The sequence below is a fragment of the Sander vitreus genome, chromosome 23 (genome assembly GCF_031162955.1).
Source record: "Sander vitreus isolate 19-12246 chromosome 23, sanVit1, whole genome shotgun sequence".
Lineage (NCBI taxonomy): Eukaryota > Metazoa > Chordata > Actinopteri > Perciformes > Percidae > Sander > Sander vitreus.
Genome location: NC_135877.1, coordinates 7825582 through 7845441, shown reverse-complemented (window position 1 = coordinate 7845441; position 19860 = coordinate 7825582). Strand labels below are relative to the sequence as shown.

The 19860-nt window shown below is 42.1% G+C and overlaps 1 protein-coding gene across 1 annotated transcript; it reads right to left on the bottom strand.

The window, feature by feature from the left end:
- Positions 1-1202: 1202 nt before the first annotated feature.
- On the bottom strand, positions 1203-19773 carry abcd2 (ATP-binding cassette, sub-family D (ALD), member 2). Its single transcript, XM_078281515.1, has 10 exons — positions 18679-19773; positions 17580-17760; positions 16891-17012; positions 12302-12464; positions 10614-10708; positions 7685-7830; positions 5548-5693; positions 3523-3607; positions 3075-3200; positions 1203-2862 (listed from the first exon to the last, which is right to left on the bottom strand). The coding sequence occupies exons 1-10, from the start codon at positions 19621-19623 to the stop codon at positions 2658-2660; spliced, it is 2214 nt and encodes a 737-aa protein (XP_078137641.1). The 5' UTR covers positions 19624-19773; the 3' UTR covers positions 1203-2657.
- Between the last annotated feature and the right edge of the window lie 87 nt (positions 19774-19860).

Genomic DNA, 19860 nt, shown 5'->3' with positions numbered 1-19860 from the left:
GTTCGAGTCCTGTGTGTGCAGCACAGTGTGAGAATAACATACAGTCCAGGGAATGAGGGAAAAGTGTGTGTCACACAGCACTTGGGTGCTTGTTTTTCCTTCTTGAATGCAGTGATAATTTGTATTTATTGTTAAGCTTTAGGCCCAATTTAATGCATGAAACCGAAAATGAATGGCACAAACATCTATGATTCCCTCTCTTATTTCACTCAGTACAATCTGGGAGGCAAAACTGCCTAATTTACTTTCCCTCAGACTCTTTTTGCAGCACACGCACGCACGCACGCACACACACACACACACACACACACACACACACACACACACACACACACAGTTTAGAACCACCACATGAGAACACGTTTAGGACTTTTTTTTTTTTTTACATAAGAACTATATGATGTTAATGTAACAAATCAATAAGTTCACAGTATCACAACTTCAGACAAGTTGCTGGTAACATACATGGAGGCTAAATGGAGGAAAAAAAAAATAATTTTGATCCTGTATGTAGCCAATATGTATGCCAGCCAATAGTCAAGAGGCAACCAACGTGCTGAAGTGCCCTTGAGCCAAAAATGACATCCCAACCAGCTCCAGCATCTGTGATCCATAAACAAGCCTGACCTAAAACCGTTTTACTACTGTATATTAGCCCTATTATGTAATAACCCAATAAGGCCTCATATATTTTAACAAATAACATGGAGTGTTATCTTAAATATAGAAGTGCATGCATGTAAAACACACTTTTGATATTAAAAGATAATCCACTTTAGAAAGGTGAGAAATAAAGACCTTGAGCAAAGTATTTCTTACATCATCATCAAATGTATATGAGGTGTTCCTTAACCCTCCTGTTGTCCTCGGGTCAAATTTGACCCATTTTCAAAAAGTTTCTATCTCAGAAATTTGGGTTTTCTTTCAAACAAATTGTCCAAAAAAAATAACGTGGATGGTACACTACAACGCTCTTAACAAGTTAAATAAATAATCAGTTCACTACTTTCATTGAATTTGGGTGTTTTAGTCAATTGTATAGCGTTTGAAGAAAAAACTATTGATAAAAGAACTTTGAAAAAAGTGACAAACGTCAGAAAAGTGACAAAAATGTCAGAAAAAAGTGACACAAATGTTAAAAAAGTGACAAAAGTGACAAAAATTGACAAAAATGTTGAAAAAAAGTGACAAATGTTAAAAGCTTTAAAAATGTGCGAAAAAAAACACAAAATCTTCAAAAAGCTCAGAAAAAGTCGACAAACGTTGAAAAAAAGTGACAAAAACATTGGGGAAACCACAAAAGCGTTGAAAAAGACGACCAAAACGTTGATAAAAGGTTTTTCATTTAAAATTTGGACTCAGAAAATCTAAAAGTTGCAGGTCCATGGGAAGACAACACGAGGATTAAGTAAATTAGAATAATGTATTGTAGCCCATTGTCCAGTGCCATCATGCGATTATTTGCATCTAAACAGGCTCAGAAGGAGCCACAGGGCACTGCTGACAAAGCAGATTCCCAGCAGGCATCTGGCACACAGTGTGCGTTTTGTGTCAACACAGATAACCAAACCTGTTGAGGAGCTTCAACAGGTGGCCAGTGTGTGTATGTGTATCTGACACAGTTAGTCTGAATGTCTACCTGTCCATCCATTTACAGTATATATGAGACTTTTCATAGACCAGACTACCAGGGTCAGCTTGCTTTCTGCTTTCTATTCTTTTGCAGAGGGCCTCTTTAGCTCATTGTATTTGTTCAATAAACCAGAAACCTTTAGTTCTGGAGTCACACCTGCATCACTAATCATCTAATAATAGCCCCAGATGGGCTCTTTTTTCTTTGCTGTCTGCAACTGAGCCTATATCAGTGGTTCAAGGAGTCCTAACTAGGGCTAAGATGAGGTATAAGGAAAGGGATTGTACCGCGGCTAGATACACAAAATCAAACAAAGGCATATTGTGACATCTTGAAAAATAGTCTCTTTTGACCTCTGGCAACTAAGAGGTCCCATTAAGTCAAGTAAAAGCTAAAATCTACTGCTGCTAAAGTATGAAAAATGTGGATCCTGCACAACCCAGTATACTGGACGTGGAATACTGCTTTGGACATGTTTTTAAGTGGTTCTATATTAAAAGTTTTCCAGCTAAAATGCAGCTATTGCCTTGTTTCACTGTGAGCTACCACAACAAACAGAAACAGCCCCCTAAAAGCAGAATAAAGTGCTATAAAACATATAAATTATCTTGGTTAATTTGGATTTGATCCATTTTGCCACTTTGGCCTGTGGCAAATTGATTTTGAGAATGATGTACGATAAAAACCAAACATTTAAAATCTACAATGCAGTCAATTTGCGTAAGAAGGGGGAGGGGTAATACTTGTGAATCCACTTCACTCTCCTCCCCTCCACTTCTCAGGTTGGAGTGGGGCGAAGGAGAGATTAAAAGAAGAGGGAGTGGAGAAAGGAGAGCTGAAAGACTGGCTGGCATTAAAGAGCTCTCTTGCTTTAACGGGAGAGGCTTTGGAGCAAAAGAAAAAAAACCACTAACAAACCCCTACAGATTTCTCATTCTTTCATTGCCTCTTCGTCTCCCACGCTCTTCTCCTCCTCCCCAACTTCTTCTTCCCCCCACCCTCTCCTCTTTCCCCCCTCTCTCTCTCACTCCTCGGCTGTTTTGAGTACAGAGTCGTCTCCCAGGATCTTGCAGAGCTCGTTGAGGCGATGCTGCATCTCGGGAATGCCGGCGAGCTGGCCCTCCAGCCGCTGTTTCTCCTCGGTGAGGGAGAGGCGCGTTGCCGTGTCCAGATGCTCGAAGCGCCAGCCTCCCTCGCCGTCGAACTGCAGCAGGTGGGTGTGGTACTTCCTGGAGGCGGAGAGGAAGGATTTAAAAGTGGGAGAGGCCCAGACTTGGGTCTTTCAGCAGTTTCACTTTTCTTGATTTGAAGTGGACCGTGAATTTACAACTCGACGGTGGATTGAACCGTGAGTAAACCGAGGTACATTTCTGGAGACAATTTATTTGAATTTCTCTTTTATTGAATAGACTGGGAACATCTTCTGTGATATGTGTCTTACCACAGGGAGGGTCTGTGTGTGATGGAGAGCAGAGAGATGCCAGCATCCTTGGCAGCCTGGAAAATCTTTCCCTCCACGTCAATGCTCACAGCGCTGGTACACTCATCCAACAGTGCATATTTAGGCCTGACATACACAGGGGACATTGTTTTAAAAATGGCTGTGCAACCAGTGAGTAACTAATGAGATCATGTGCATGTGCAAAGTAAAAGATGGGAATGTCAATGTGACATTTCGACCTGATGATGGCACTAGATGACAAATTAGGGGATCACAAAATGACAGATTACAAATCATTTTGGGGACTGTCTGTATCAAACTGAATGACAATGCATCAAATAGTTGTTGAGATGATTAAGTCTGGACTGACCAACCGACATTGGCATTGTCATATGTGGCGTGTAATGTATGATGGTAAACTGACAACCAGGATGCCGTTTCTCCTTACTTGTGGTAGAACATACGAGCCATGCCCATCCTCTGCTTCTCGCCTCCTGACAGCACGTCCTTCCAGTCCAGCTCAGCATCCCAGCCTGAACGCAGAAGAAGACATCACAAGACCTTTAAAACCCTTCCGACCGAGACCTTATCTAAAAGACAGATACTAGATTGTGGGATTATAGATACTGAGATTGGCCGTGCCTTCGTCAGACAAGTTTAGCAGAAGGCGAGGTCAATCTTGTCAAGCTCTGACTACACACACACACACACACACACTCTTGGAGGAATTCGTTCCTCTTCCCTCTGGGCGGAGATAGAGTATAGGCTCCCTAGAGCATAACAAACAGGTACACATTTCCTTCTGTTCCTTGTGCAATTAAAGCTGTTAACTTGCACAACTCAGTTTCTTTTGAGTGTCACTTTCTTAGGGCCTTCTCAGTGACACTTTTAGAAATCGCTTTTCCAGACAATCTCAAGGGAATTTCATTTGACACTGTCCACTTTTTAAGTGATGAAATTGTTCCTAATCAATCTGTTGGTTGTGTGCTGCTAAGATGTTTTAGGCATTCTTCATTGTGTTGTTGTTTTGTGTACCTTCAACTCCACATCAAATTTCGCCTCGAGGGACAACAAAGAACTCTAAACTCTCTGAACTCAGAGAGCAAATGTTTGTTTTTTTTTATCCATATCAGGGTGAAGGTGTCCGGAACAATATAAATATATAAATATATAACAACTATTCAGTGAAATCTAGTCTAAGAAAGTTCATACACCCATTTTATGATAGTGGAAGCTTTGGAATACATTAGGCTTTTCCATAAAGAGTTAATCAAAATATGTGGAGTCATGACATGAATAATTAAAATGTAAACAGACAGGTTTTGCAGACTGTTTCTATGTAGGTATTATTAGGCAAGGCAAGGCAGATTCATTTATAAAGCACATTTCATACCCGAAGGCAACCCGAAGTCAGTACAAAGGAGGGGAACAGCGCCGAAAAATGGATATATATGATGTTTGCTGAAAGGTTTAGCCAGTCAAGGTGCACAGTGTAAATGTGTCATGACAGCTTCCTGTGTGACATTTTCAAAGTCTTAACATGATTTGCATGTGTGCCAGCATCAGTGTCTGATGATCCGTTGCTGCATATATACGCAAGTTCATTTGAAAGACCTTTCTCAACATTTGCACAGTGCAGCAATTCCTACATTAAACCTCTTTGCAGCTCAAAGCTTTGTACAGTAGTTGGTTCACAACTATAGGCCTGTTTGTTTGGCAGTGAGAGGAGAGTGGCTGCCAATTAGCCACAAGCTCAAGGTTAGGCAATACAAGTAATGCTGCGTTCCATTTATGACGGAAGTCGGAGCTCTTAACCGGGAATCACGTCACACCCGAGTTCACCGCGTTCCAGTAATAAGTAACATGTAAGAATTACCGGGTATTTTGCGTGTCCAAACACTGTAGACAAATGTCCACGGGTGAAAGATGGACAGTGCTGTGTGTACGGCTGATTTAATGAGACACAAATAAGACAGAACTGGGAAATTCCCACTTCCCAGTTTAACTGGAACACACCATAATACCCACGTGCATAAGATCTGTCCGTTTGATCTCTAAACATGCGCAAAATTGCTCTGCAGCTGCAATGTGCAGTGCAACATTTAGCAACTATTAAAAGTCAAGATGTAGAACCCTTAACACAAAATTGACAAAAGCTTACCCATTGTCAAGACTCAACTGCCAAGGCCTCGATTTGATTCAGATTTGTTTTGTCTAGCCGTTGGTTATTTTTGTTCTCTCTTTTGTCTAGGGGGTGGTTGTTTTCTTCCCTCTGACAGTTCATTTCTCTAGGTTTGTCCAGTTATTGAGTCTATTTTGTCTAGTTTGTTCGATGATTACTTTGTCTAGAAAGTTGTCAGAAAGTGTTTCCTGAGCTATTTCTGGGTTTTTCTATGGTCTTTAAGCTCCTATTTTTAATTGAAACAGACACATAGCTCCCCGTCTTAGTAAGTTGTCCTCATTAGTGTCCTACCTCCCTCTCTGGTGACAATATGTTTGAGGTTGACTATGTCCAAGATGGTGTCTATGTCCTTGTCACTGAGGCCTCTGGCCGCCATGTCCTCCACCGAGTCCGGGTAGATCACTTGGTCCCGCAGTGAACCCATGGACATGTATGGCCTGGAGAAAGAAAGACACACACACACACACACACACACACACACACACACACACACACACACACACACACACACACACACACACACACACACACACACACACACACACACACACACACACACACAGTGTTTCTTTGTTAACCTCTCATTTCATTAAGTGCTCCAGACAGCTGACAAAGTGGGTGTTTATGTACAAAAGGGCACATCTTTAAGAACAGGAAATTAGAGAGAAAGATACCCATTACGCTTTTGTTGCATCTATTGTAGATAGTGTGTTGGATTGTCTTACAGCTGCCAGGTGGCCGTTTCATCCTATGTATAAAATATTCACCGCTCTGCAGGAGGGAGGAGAGCTGGGTCAGCAGCTCAAAGCAGCCCTGGGTAAGATTACATTTGATGGTTTGTCTTAGACAGGTTCAGTTTAGTTTAGAAGGGCTACACTCCTTCTAGCTTTTTGGAGGATTAATGGATCATCTTACCTGGTACGAGTTGAGAGCATTGCCACCGTCATCCTTATGTGTCGTCAATAGATGTTACATTAGAACATTTGTTTTGTGATTTTGTGATTGAGGTTATATTGTCGTGTCATCATATTGCTGTATGTATTATGTGGATTATTTGCCTGCATTAAATAAATAAAAAAACAACAACCGATTAATCAGCGGATTATTGTCTCGATTAACCGAGTATGTCTATAAAATGCCAACGTAGTTAACATTTTCCAGAGCCCAAGGGGACTTATTTAAATAGCTACGTTTGTCCAGCTAACAGTCCAAGGCCCAAAGGTATTAAGCATACGATTGTATTAGACAAATAGAAGCACTCGAAAAAGCAGGAAGTAGCGAAATGGCATTTTTTTTCTTAAAAAGTGACTCAAAAACATTAAGGGCCCTATTTTAACGATCTAAGTGCATGGCGTTAAGCGCCTGGCGCAGGTGCGTTTAGGGCGTGTGAACTTCTACTTTTGCTAGTTTAACGGTGGAAAAAAGGGTCTGTGCGCCAGGCGCATGGTTCAAAAGGGTTCTACTTAGTGTCTTAATGAATTCATAAGTGTGTTTTGGGCGTAACGTGCAATAAACCAATCAGAGTGTCATCTCCCATTCCCTTTAAAAGCCAGGCGCGTTTGGACCTTGGTGCATTGCTATTATGATGGCTGACTATGATTTGCTGAGCAGGAAGGAGAGATTTTCAGGAGAAGAAACTGATCTGCTCGTGAGCAGATCATATCATAATACTATTTCACATTGTAATCTTTTTATTTTTAATCTTTTGCATGTTTGTGTGCCGCGTCCCTGTGTGTGTAACAAGCATAGTGTGCACGAGCCTAGGCGCATTTTACTAATGCGCTGTTAAAATAACAATAAAATGCTGTGTTATTGACTTTAGACCAGTTTTTTGTTCGTCAATGGCGCGATCACTTTCCGCTGCCTCAAGATAGCAATACGCCAAGAATGCACCTGAACACACCTCCCTGTGAGACCAGCACGCCCATGGGCGCACAGATGGGCGCAGGTGCATACGACGTTGGGGAAGGACGGGAAATTGACAACTGCGTCGGTCTTAAACTATCAAAGACACTTGCGTTGGGCTTTGCGCTGCGCTGGGTGCAAAATAGGGCCCTAAATGATTATCAGAATGAGTTCCAATTCATTTTCTGTTGCCTGAAATATCTGGTACTTTTATCCCTAAAAAAGGGACACTTTGGATAATTCTAGCTACCTTTAGTCATTCACATGGCTGATTTAGTACACTGATGATGCTAAACTTTCTGCCAAATGACTGTAATACAGAGAGAAGTATAACAAAGGAATTATTGTAATTGGAAGTTTTCCAAGCCTTGTCTAGGTGCTAAATATTTGTAGTATAATATATGTAGCCTCAGCTCTGGTTTCTCTTTACAATGGATTAGATTACTGGTAGGGCTCACCGGTACCATGATCAAATGGGATATTGGAATAAGTAATGTGTGAAAGTGTGTCTGTGTGTGTATACCTCTGAGGGATGTAGAACATATGTTGAGGAGAGGGTTTGTGTAGGCGGCCACCGTAGACAGGCCACAAGCCGCTGAGGATCCTGAAAAGAGAGCTTTTTCCACAGCCGTTAGGCCCCGTGATCAATAGGTGCATGCCCTCTTCCACCTGAAATGGAGAGAGAATTTATTAAATCGCCCCTTAAGATGAGTCAAACCTCTGTATAATTACGAACATTAAAGATCCCATATCGTAAAAAGCGAGATTTTCGTGTCTTTTTGTATTACACAGCAGGTCTAGGGGCTTTATAAGTAATGAGTATCTTTTTTTGTGATTAACAACTTATTAATTTCTTTTAAACACAACAAATGATGCGAGTATTAAAACGCTTGATCCACTAGAGAAATGCACACAGCTTGTATTCAGAAACTGTGCCTTTAAAACGAGCCATCAGGGCTTCCATATGGTTGTGATGTGATGTCACAACTATACCATATATAGATAGAAAGTGCTGCTACAGTCATTCCCTGGCTGCAGTGATGGTGCAGAGACGCTGAGAGCGCAGATGCGGAAGACCAGGAAACGCTGACCAATCAGAGCAGACTGGGCTTTTTCGGGAGGGGGGCTTAAAGGGACGACTGCTAGAACGGAGCGAAAAATAATGTGTTGTGTAAACACGTAAACATGTAGTAAGTATGAAGTCGAAAATGAGCATAATATGGGACCTTTAGGATATAAAGCCCTGAGGAGATAGGAAGCATCAGTGGGCACGTAGCTTTAAGGCTCTGACACGCCAACCTGACGGCCGACCATTGGCAGAAAAGACAGTCGGACTATCAGTCGGCTCCCCGAGGTAAAAAAAAGTGCCTCGGAAAACACACCAAAGTCACGTCAACTTGAGCGTACGTTCTGCGCGTGTGCGAGACGTAATACGTCTCGGCGGCGCTGATCTGTATTGTCGCTCAAAAAATGAAAACCAGAGATGACATCTCTCTAGACCTAGTAAACACAGAGCACGCTGTCGTCTCTCATTGTTTTCATCAGAGAGTGTTGATAGTAGTCAAGAAGGATCGTTGTTGTCATTGCTCGCTGAACGGAAGAAAATACGATTACTAATAATAAGAAGATACTGGCGCTGTCAGCTCCGGTTTTCTCACTGATTCGCTAGTCAAGGGATAGCACTCCACCAATCAGATTGGTCATTGAGTCCGACTGCACACTGGCCGATTCAAGTCAAGTCAAATCGACCACAATCAACACCGACGGCTCCTCCGACTGACAACGGCACGGAGCACACCGAACAGACTCGAGTTACCGACCTCGCCAGACTGTCCGATGGCCGATAATGGGGTTGGTATGTCAGCGCCTTTAGATAGACAGCATATGACTACTTAACATCGCAGACAGGAGATCTGAAATGTCAACACAAGAATATGTGGCAAAATGTCTCCTCAGAGATCCTTGGTTTTTAACAGAATAAACAGTATTTTAATTATGTTCTCTGTTCTCTGTCTAAATGCCTCTAGTTTGGCTGCAGCTAACAGGGTAACAGAGCAGCATACATTGCTTTGTGTTTCCCAGAGTACAGGAGCTATCAAAATAAAAAAGAAGCAAACAATGTAAACAAAATGAAGCGATAATTGTTCTGAGTGAAGCTACATTGCTACATGTTTATGCTACATATCTAATTCAATGCATAACACCAGCCGTCACATACTGTAGCAATTTGACTTATATACAGTATTTACACTGTAAGAAAAAGGAAGGGGTATTTGCACAGGAACTGTGTATTTATATACAGTCTTGTGGACATGAGTGCAGTGTCAACAGATGTTCCTGTTATCTACAAGCTCAATGTCAGCAGGTGTATTGACCTCAAATCAGCATTCACAACCAGATTGGTTGAGGTCTGATAGCGTGAGCTGCGAGCTACAAACCGGTTGTAAACAGCTGTTTCTACACGCCTCCCCCTGCTGATTTTGAGTGATTATTGTGAATGCTCTGATTAATACAATAAAACAAATAATGCTTTGTTTTAATGACCTAGCCTTGTCCAATGTGCTCCGGGCTCTCTGTATTTTTGATGCGTTTGGGACTTGTTCGCTCTCCCTGGCCCGCCGGAACAGCACCCTTTCTGTGTTCCAGGACCTCCTGATTTACAAATGAAGCTCGGACTACTCTGCCAAACTTCACACATTAATGTAAAAAACTGTCTAAAATATGTTATTTCTTGTTTTCTTTTCTCCACAACCATCTGGCGAACCCCAGAAATTATCTTGCGGCCCCCTTGGGGGTCCCGACCCCCAGGTTAAGAACCACGGTTTTATGCTACAACTGGTAAAACTTTCTTGCAGGTTTGAGCTTAAAGACATGTTGGTCTGGCAACAGTTTTAGATAAACTTTAAAGCCAGTTTGGAGGGAAATAAACAGAACATGCAGTGAATGCAACATGGATAAAAATGAAGACAATACATTAAGGGGCATTTCAGTCCTAATGACAACTGAAATGTTTGAAAAGTGACATTTTGCTCTTTTGTCTGTATTGATCTGTAATTTTAAGCACCACAATATCCTCTCCAGCTAATTACAGTAGCCAAAAACCTGAGGGGAGCAACACCCCAAAAGATGTATCTGATTCCTAATGAGACCACAGAGAATTCCTCAGAGATGTTAATTATGTCCACATACTGAAGACCAACAACAACCTTCAGGGAGTCTGATAGTGGAGTAGGGTTCAGAAAGCATCTAAAACGAGCGCCTGCAAATACATCAGTTAACATTTATAGATAATATTAGGTGGAGTTTGGCGCTGGAATAGAGATTAAATGACCACTCTGGTGCTTTTCCATGTGTTAAAAGTCTATTCTAACAAGCGCAGCAAAGGAGATATAGAAGCAAGAATATTGCAGAATACAGAAGCTCATAGGGAGAATAGAGTAGCGCTGTCTCACCTTGAGGTTCAGGCAAGACACTACGACATCCCCATTCGGCGTAATAATTGGGACATTCTCACACACGATGCCGTTGTCCACATCTATCACTTCGCCTGAATGAGGGTATAAGAGCAGAAATTGAGGATTAGACTGTCGATGCATAAGCATGGATGTGGATGGGATAATATCTCTATAGCAGCAAGTATGGGGTTAAAAATAAGAAAAATCCCTCTTTACCACTTCACTTATCTCTTAGCTTAACTGTGCTCTCTAAAAGGACATTCCTTCTGGGGTCGAAAGGATTTGTACACAGGGGTATTTATGCAATGATCCCAACCTTTGACCTCAATACTGTTCACTTTGTGTAATGTCATGCTGGGGATCTGGGAATATATTCTTCTTATGCAAGTTGCCCCAGAAAAAGGGTTTGGCTTAATGCATAAACTTTGGACAAAAAGTGTATCTTAAAAGTGTTGCTAATATTTTCTGTTCATGTCGTGTTATGACTAACTTGAATAAGATAGATGAAGACAAATTGTGACATTATAAGGTTTGAAAATAAACAGTGGATGCAACACTGACTAGAGTTGGGGTTGTTTAAGAGCACACAATGCAATGTGACTAACCAATCAAAACCAATTGCTTGCCCCATGCTCCAGACAGCAGTGGTAGTGAGTGTTAAAAGTTTATCCAACACAGCAACAGTAACCGAGTGTGTGGAGACTACACGTTTCTCTCTTTCAGTTTATTTTAATATAGAAATAGGTGTGTGTGTTTGTGTGTCATGACAGAATAGTGGGTCTAATACTGAAAGACATATCAAAACATTTCTCACCTTCAGTAAGAATTTACCAAAATGATTGTGTAAAACCATCAAAGTTCCAGCACTGCAATAGTAACTACGATACCTTCTCACACCTGCTTGCTAATACACCAGTGGTTGTTTTGATCAACGAGGAGTCCAGTGAGGTGTTCACTTTAGAGGTTGCATGCACCTTTGATCCTAGCATGGAGGAAGCTTTTTTTGACCAAGGTCATTAAATACCAACCACTCCTAAACACGGTCTTAGAGCTAGGCTATAGGTGCCAACTATTTTTTGTCATATTTGGTAGCTTAGGCTTGGGATGCCCAAAAAGAAGGCTAAACGGCTAGCAAATGACTCTAGTGCTCTGTCTGCTTTCATAGGCAGCCGCCATATATGGCGAAGACGCTGTTACTTATACCCATAAGATTAGAGGGGTATGCTTAATATATTAAAACCTGCTGTATGCCAATGGCCCATGATTTTGTATATTATGTATTTAACTGCATGCTTCTTTTCAAGTGGACTTAGATAAATTGTTAAAGTGTGTGTGTGTGTGTGTGTGTTCTTGTTTAAATTCGTGGGGTCCAAAAACCAGGAATACAGTATACTTGTGGGGTCCGGACAGCTTTGTGGGGCCAAAATGCTGGACCTCACAACTTTAAAGGGCTGTTTGAGTGTTAAGACTTGGTTTTAGGTTAGAATTAGGTTATGGTTAGGGTCAGGGTAAGGGTTAAGGTTAGGCATTTAGTTGTGATGGTTAAGGTTAGGGTAAGGGGCTAGGGAATGCATTATGTCAATGACAGGTCCCCACAAAGATAGTGCCACGCACTGTGTGTGTGTGTGTGTGTGTGTGTGTGTGTGTGTGTATGCGTGCATGTGCGTACAGCAGAACAGGCCTACCCTTTATCTCCAGTGGTCCATCTATGTGCATCTCAGGTTTGCTCTTCTTCTCTGCCCCCGTTGTGGCTGACAGAGAGGAGCGCTTGTAAACACCCTTCTGGACATCCTCAAACACCACAAACATGTTGTGGACCCGTGCAGTGTAGCCTGCCAGCTCTGTGATCTGTCCCAACAAACACACAGGGGCCAAAGGTCATTACTGGGTCAAGTCAGAGGAATGTAACCCAACAGAGGATCAGATTATGATACAGGTCACTGTTAAGGCCATGTGCTGGTAAAACTGTGTGTGTTAAAGCAGTGATTCTCAACCAGTGGAACTTCTGCAGTCACCAGGGGGTATGTGGAGAAATTGTAGAGTAAATCCACTCATTTCAAAAAACATTCTTTACAATGTAATAAAAAAAAGAAATCCACATAGAGTCATTTGTGACACTTGAATACTATGTGTTGCAATTGAGAGTGCGTAAAAACTAGTTAGCAAACAGACAGACAGAGTTTAGCAGTAAGCTAAAAGTGATGGCTAAATGGTTAAAATAGATAGCTAAAAGTAAACTGTTCAAGTACTTAGCTATACATAATGGATAAACTATTATTTACTACTATCAAATCAATGGATTAATGGAAGGAGTTAGCAGAAAGAAATAAAAATGGTCAAAATGTTAGCTAAAAAGAGATCTATTGTTGAAACAGTTAGCAGAAAGTGATGAAAAATGGTCAAAATTGTTAGCTAAAAGTGAGATATATTGTTGAAAAGTAATGGATGGTTAAAATGGATAGCTAAATTACGGAAGCAACAGTTGAAACAGATAAATAATTACAATAGCTAAAAGTAATGGATCAATTCCATCAAAAAGGTTGGGAACCACTGCGTTAGAGTGTGTAAGTGTGCATGCGTGCGTGCGTGTGTGTGTAACAGTGTTTAAACAAATATGTAGCTAATGCAAGAGGCACTAATGGCGTTTTTCCATTACATGGTACCTGCTCGACACGCCTCGACTCTACTCGCCTCGACACACTGTGCGTCCGTTTTCCATTGCAGATTTTAGTACCGCCTCAGCGTGGCTGGTCGTTATATGCCGGCTCGACGCAAACACCAGCGCACAAGTATAAACATCAGGCCACTTGAGCTTGTTTTACAGTTCTGTGGAGGCTCCACGCAGAGCTTTCGCCGTATACTATGTAAGTGGCCTGATGTTTATACTTGTGCGCTGGTGCGTGTGTCGAACCGGCCATGTGTGTGTGTACGTAGGCTATGGCCAAAGCTCTGCTTGGAGCCTCCGCAGAACTGTAAAACAAGCGGCGCCGCAGGAAACTGCCGTGACCTAACGCGACACACAGAACGTGGAAGGTGCGTTGTTGTTGCCACAGCCGGAAGACACATTTAGTTTCAAATGAAGCTGGAGGCAGCAAAAAGAAACACAGCTGGCTAAACTATTTAAAAATAGCGGGTTTGTTCAGGACACCCCCGTCTGTCGCTTTCACGTCCCGTTTTCAGCTCGCCTCAGCTCGCTTGGAACCTCGACTGAGGTGGTACTAAAAAAAGTACCAAGTACCAGGTACTTTTTTTCGTAATGGAAAACCAAAAAAGGTGAGTAGAGTCGAGGCGAGTCGAGCAGGTACCATGTAATGGAAAAGCGACTTAAGTGGCTGCTGCTGTAGATCTGACTGTATTTTTGGCTCAGTTATAATCTCTCAGAGTTGCGTGTTCTTCTGTGTTTGTTTAGAGTGTGTAGAGTAAGCACCCACACCCACACAGATCTGACAACCTGCTGTACATCATGTGTGATGCTTTTTGATCGCGTGAAGGCTGAATTTAAAAGTATATTAAAAACAAATTCTGATAAAGAAACAGAATACATTAAGATGTATAACACAGTATCACATTTAGAAGATGAATAAAAGCAAATGTACAGCACAAAATGATGTAAACACAAAATGCATTAAGATATAATAAGGAAAAAGAGCAAAACAGGGTTCTGAACTCATAAGGCCAAATGAGGGGGAAAAACAACTCTTGCTTTGGCTTTAGTGCTGCACCCTGCGGTGAGACAGTGCAGGCTGTTGACACAGCTTGATTATATTAAACAAACACCAATTCTGGGAATTGTTTGACACCATGTGGGGCTTTAGAGATGTGACTGGCTCAAAGATGAAAGAAACAAGAAATGAATGAATTGATTGTGAAATATAGACTTGAACATCTCCACCTTTAAATGTGACAACTAAAAAAAAAAAAAGGTACAATTTGGAATCAAAATAGGGATATATGTAGGGACATGAGTATTTTTCCTTTTCTGTCATTCAGCTTTATCCCTGAACATATCTCTACAGCTGTTATAAATAGATCCAAAAGTGGGTTGCTGAAAGTAACTGATCATCACTTTGATAATAAAATAGTTTTATCACGCATTAAATTGATGATATACTATTTTTGGCTAATTGCAAAAGTCAGACAACATTAATGGCTCTCTTAACTAAATTTGACATTGTTTTGATATCTTTTAGACTGGTTTATTAGTCGCAGCCTAGTCTATATCCATGACAAAAAACAACAACAACAACAACAACAACAACAATAACCACAGAAAGCTAATAGAGAAAGAACAGGCCTTCGAAGAACAAAAAGCAATAGCATATCTGAGTCTCCAGGATGAGTAATAAACTGGGATGAGCTGGGACATGTCATAGGGCCATCTGACCACTCACACAAACTATACACAAATACACACTGTAGACTGTCATATAAGACAGGCAGAGTGTTTGGAGGCGTGAGCAGGGCAATACAGCTTTAGGAATGTGCTCCATCCCTGCTGCCTGCCAAATTGCACACACACACTCACACGTCTCTTGGCTTTGCATGCAGGGGCTTGCTGCTGCACACGTGACAACACTGTACTCAACACACACTCAGCCCAGAGCTGAAAGCAGGATAAAACTTGTATCCTCCAGGGACGTGTTTGGAGCCAGAGACTTCCAATAAAATGACAGTCGTGACAATCTGGCAACAACCCGCCTAGCACTTTTAAAAAAGAGTTTAGATTCCTCCTCCCCCTTGTTCAAATACTTTATACGCTGTACTCTGCAATACGGTTTCACCACAAGTGTGCTGCAGCCAAATCCCCTTATGGACCTCAAGATGAAGCCTTGAGAGAGAGAACGAATGAATGGGTCTTGGCTATTTTTTGAGATTAAAATTCAACGAGAGATCTGGGATTTGGCCCTCGGTGAACAAGGCCTTTCATTCAACGAGTCTTTGCTTTTTCAGTCAGGACTCAAACTAATTCCTGTGCATGCATGGTGTGCGTCACACGGGGAGGTAGAGAGAGATGGATATAACACAGTAATCTGCTAGTCTGTGCATTCATCCATCCATCCGCCCACCCATCTGTTCCACCACTTGTCCGTTCAAACACGGGCCAACGAAGTGACCCAACCACCCATGCAAGATTTGTAGCCTGACAAATCATATTCTTTAGACATGAGATGCAAATGTAATATCAAAATTGATACATTGCTTCATCTTACCATGAATACTGAACATCAATAAAATATAACTAAGAGATAAGCTACCGGCTTATATAAGAAAGAAAAAAATTCTTCTCACGTGAAGCTTCCTTTGAGCTGAAACGATAATAAACCATAATTCCCAGCTTATAATGTTGTATTAAACATGTCACACTCACAAATTACAACTGTCAGTAGTGAGATAGATCTGCCAATTTGAAAATGATTATTGTCACTGTTGTTTAATCTGACGGGTTATTTTTTTTCTTATTAATCGTTTAATCGTCTGGCCTATTAAACGTCAAAAAAATAAAATAAAAAAAATCCCATCGCAATTCCCCAGAGCTCAAGGTGAGGCCTTCAAATGCCTCGTTTTGTCTGGTCAAAAGTCCACAACTCAAAGACCCTCCATCTACGATGAGATAACGCAGCAAATGCTCGCATTGAAGACGCTAGCACCATTGCGTGTTTGACATTTCTGCTCGAAAAATGACTTGATGATAAACTGATTATCAAAATAGTTGCCGAATAATTTCTTGTCCACAAGAAACCAATATTTGATTTTATCAACTAATGTTTTCAGTTTGAAACAACAGCGCAATGCAGTCATCATTACACATGGGCGGGCAGGGTCCTTCATAGTGTCATAGCCACATTCAAAAGGCGGGTCCGAAAGCCAAACAGCATGATAAAAAGTAGGCTTATCCGCTTTAGAGGACACAGCATTCCCTTGTTTACCACTGTGAGGGGCGGGTGCAAGATCATTAAAATAAAAATAAAATAAATTCAAACTTTTTGTAAATGACTTCCAATAACATGGACAATGCATAGCTTGTTTTGTACCCTATATCTGTCAATCAAGTGCATTTGCCATGACTAAACTCACTTTTTTATGACTTTGGTGTTGGCGTTTCCAGTAAGAACAGAATTTTGAACTGTGATGTGAAAAGAGGGAAAGTGATGGGGCAAGGAAATCCTGTCTTAAGCAGGGATACGGAGAGCACATATTTTATTAACTGAAGAAACAAAGAGAAGCTGCACTCTCCAGCAAAGCCACATTAACTTTAGCGTTGCGGTGTCCTCACCTCTTTGTAGGAGGACATGATCCTTTCGATGGCGTCGGCTCCTGAGGCTAAGAGGTTACGGGCGGTGGTGAAAGCCTCCGTCCTCTCGCTTACCATCACGTGCGTGCGCCCGTCTGCTGTTTCTAGAGGGAGGAAAGAGAACCAAAAGACCGGGGGAGAGAGTGAGACAACTGATATCTGACTGGAGTTCTGCGTCTCTGTCCCGTGAGCCTACTGACAACGTATTCTCACACTTTCACCTACGAGGATTAGAATACCATGGAAATAAAAGTTATTTAAATATCAGCAGTGACACGAGAACAATAGGGACTCAACCAGGGAGGAGTAGGAGGAAGTTCCTGTTCTAACACATATTAATCAACCCCTGCAGGGATGAGGAAGCAGTAGCTGTTGGTTTGGAGGTGCTAATGACCCTTGTGCGCTCTTTAAAATCTGCTTACACAACTATTATAGTGACTCTTAATAAAAGGTGTCCTACACACCAGATACTATCAAGTAAACCAAGGTTCCATGTGACAAAACTGTTTGGTTTGGGGGTATGGCTAGGTTAGGGTTAGGCTTCTTGGTGTGAATGCCCACTTGGGCTACATTACGATATCCAAAATCTAAGATGATATGTAGTCTCATATCACGATAGAACACTGATACATTGCCCAGCTCTATTTGGGGGCACTTTAAGGTCTCCTTACTGTTGTCAGCGAAGCCGGTAGCTGTGATGATCGGCACGGCCACCATGACGAGCCCGCTGCAGCTCCACACATACTTCATGAGGAACTGCTCGACCATGATGTACCAGAGACGCTTGGACAGGATCAGGTTCATCTGGTCCGCCAGAGCCTGGTAGCACTTCTGCAGCTGACGCATCTCCACCTGCAAAGGACAGCATATTAACAATATACAGCACCATAGCCACTTCCTACATTTCTGCGAGGGAACACTGGGTAACACTTTACTTGAAGGTATCTACATAAGAGTGACATGACACTGTCATGAAGTCATAAAGTGTAACTGAACATTGTTTGGGATGTGACCATTTGTTCCTACCATACTTTATTACACTAAATTCCTACTTTGCACATATTTGTGAATGGGAAGGGGGACTGTTTTTAGGATGTGGGGATTGACTGAGCCCCTGATCATTTTATTGCTGCAACTTTGCGCATATATTTGTGAATTATCGTGATTAGGTGGGGTGGGAATTATGACCGATAATGTTTGTAAAATTGTACAACCTGGTCTACCTGCCCAGGGACTTCAGGCGGAAAATAGCAATTTGTGCTAAAACCTGGTACAAATGCATCTCTCCTTGTTTTTATACAACCTTAATGTTTAATTACACACTTGCACTGTCCCTGTCTAAATACAATTACAGTTACTCTAAGCTTGCAACTTATATCACCAACTGGCCTGCTTGTGTGTAATTATCCATTAAATGACACTGTTATGACACGTTATGAACTTTGTTATTGGATGCGGGTAATCAAGATAATCTCATATCTCATGTTTATAACTGGATTTCACCTGTAGAAGTAACAAGGTTGAAATGGAGGGTGAAGAAACCCAAAGTAGGGGTTGAATGGAAACAAAGGTGAACTAAACATTTAGCCCATGGTCTATTAATGATCTATTAATGGAGGATATGGATTTACTTGTGTTACTTGTGGTTGTATCATTATTGTTGTATTGATTATTACAATTGAATTATACCACATTATTGCCTGTAATGTTGCTGCATGCCTGCCACAACAAATGCAACCTCTATATTCTACATTATCCAGCCCTGCATACCTTGTGTCCCCTGTAGAAAGCTATTTCCTCAGCATTTGCAATGATCCTGGAATGTACATAGCGCAGGTAGCCTTTCCTATGAGCCTCCTCGGCCACAAGCTTGCCGAATTTGGGCGAGCAGGCACGCAGGACTTTAGCCGTGGCAAAGACCACCAGGCCGGCCAGCAGGGTAGGCCCACTGGCGTTGGCCCCCCTGGACCTGGCGGTCTGTATCAGGGTGTAGGAAGTCAGCATCACGTCCAGTATTGGCTTGGTGAGGTTAGAATAGAGGTGGGCCACCGACTGGGAAAACATCATTACGTCCTCAGTGAGAGACTGGTCCGGGTTGGCGAGCCTCCCGTCCATGTTGCTGACTCGGTAGTAGGTCTGATCGGTGAAGTAGGTCCGGTAGGCATGGTTCACCAGGCGAGTGCGGAAGGCCAGAGCCAGTTTGCACTCCAGGTACCGAATGGCGCTGTTGACGAACGTGGCCGGGATGGCAATGAGGAGCCATTTCATAAGCTGGATGATGAAGCTCTTGGGTTCCTTCTCCACTATCGTTTTGACAATCTTCCCGTCCAAGCTGGCCACGTAAATAGACAGAAACGTCCTGGATATCAGCGCCACCGAGTGCAAGGAGAGCAAACCGAGCTCTTTGGACACAAGCTTGGGGAAGAGGATTTTACCAAGTGCGAGGATCTGCTTGAAAAATTCCGCATTTAACCCAGGAGATGTCTTCTTGTGATTCGCAGCACAGGTCTGTGTTTTTACCAAACAGGTGGAGCCGTTTTCCGCCTTTGAAAGCCGGCGATGATTCCTTGGATCTTTGTTTTTGCTGAGCTGCTTGCAGATTATGGGGTACAGTGTTTTGATACCGTAAGCAGCAGCCGCAAGAAACACGGCTCGCTTCGCCGCAGCCGTGCGGTCCCATTTTATTTTGGACGCCGCATCGAGGATGTTGGACATTTTTCAAACGTTAGTCGTCTCTGCTGTCAATCCTAACAACATCCATCCCCAAACCCGACTCACCGCGTCGACATACACAAAGAGAATGACTTCTGGTGGTTGATCTGAAACGAGCCCGATACATATACCGCTACATCCTGCTCTTTTTCGTACAAATGTCTGAGCAAGACAGACTACATTAATTGCACTTCCGGTGTATAGTTTTCAAAATAAAACTCAAGGTCAACTTTCCCTGGC

What these genes read in the sequence shown, in the direction of transcription:
- abcd2 (XM_078281515.1), bottom strand. Translation starts at nt 19,623, where the DNA reads ATGTCCAACATCCTCGATGCGGCGTCCAAAATAAAATGGGACCGCACG. An exon ending in CTTTCTACAGGGGACACAAG is followed by an intron (nt 17,761 to 18,678) that starts GTATGCAGGGCT and finishes TGTCCTTTGCAG; the next exon opens with GTGGAGATGCGTCAGCTGCA. An exon ending in ACACACAGACCCTCCCTGTG is followed by an intron (nt 2,863 to 3,074) that starts GTAAGACACATA and finishes CTCCGCCTCCAG; the next exon opens with GAAGTACCACACCCACCTGC.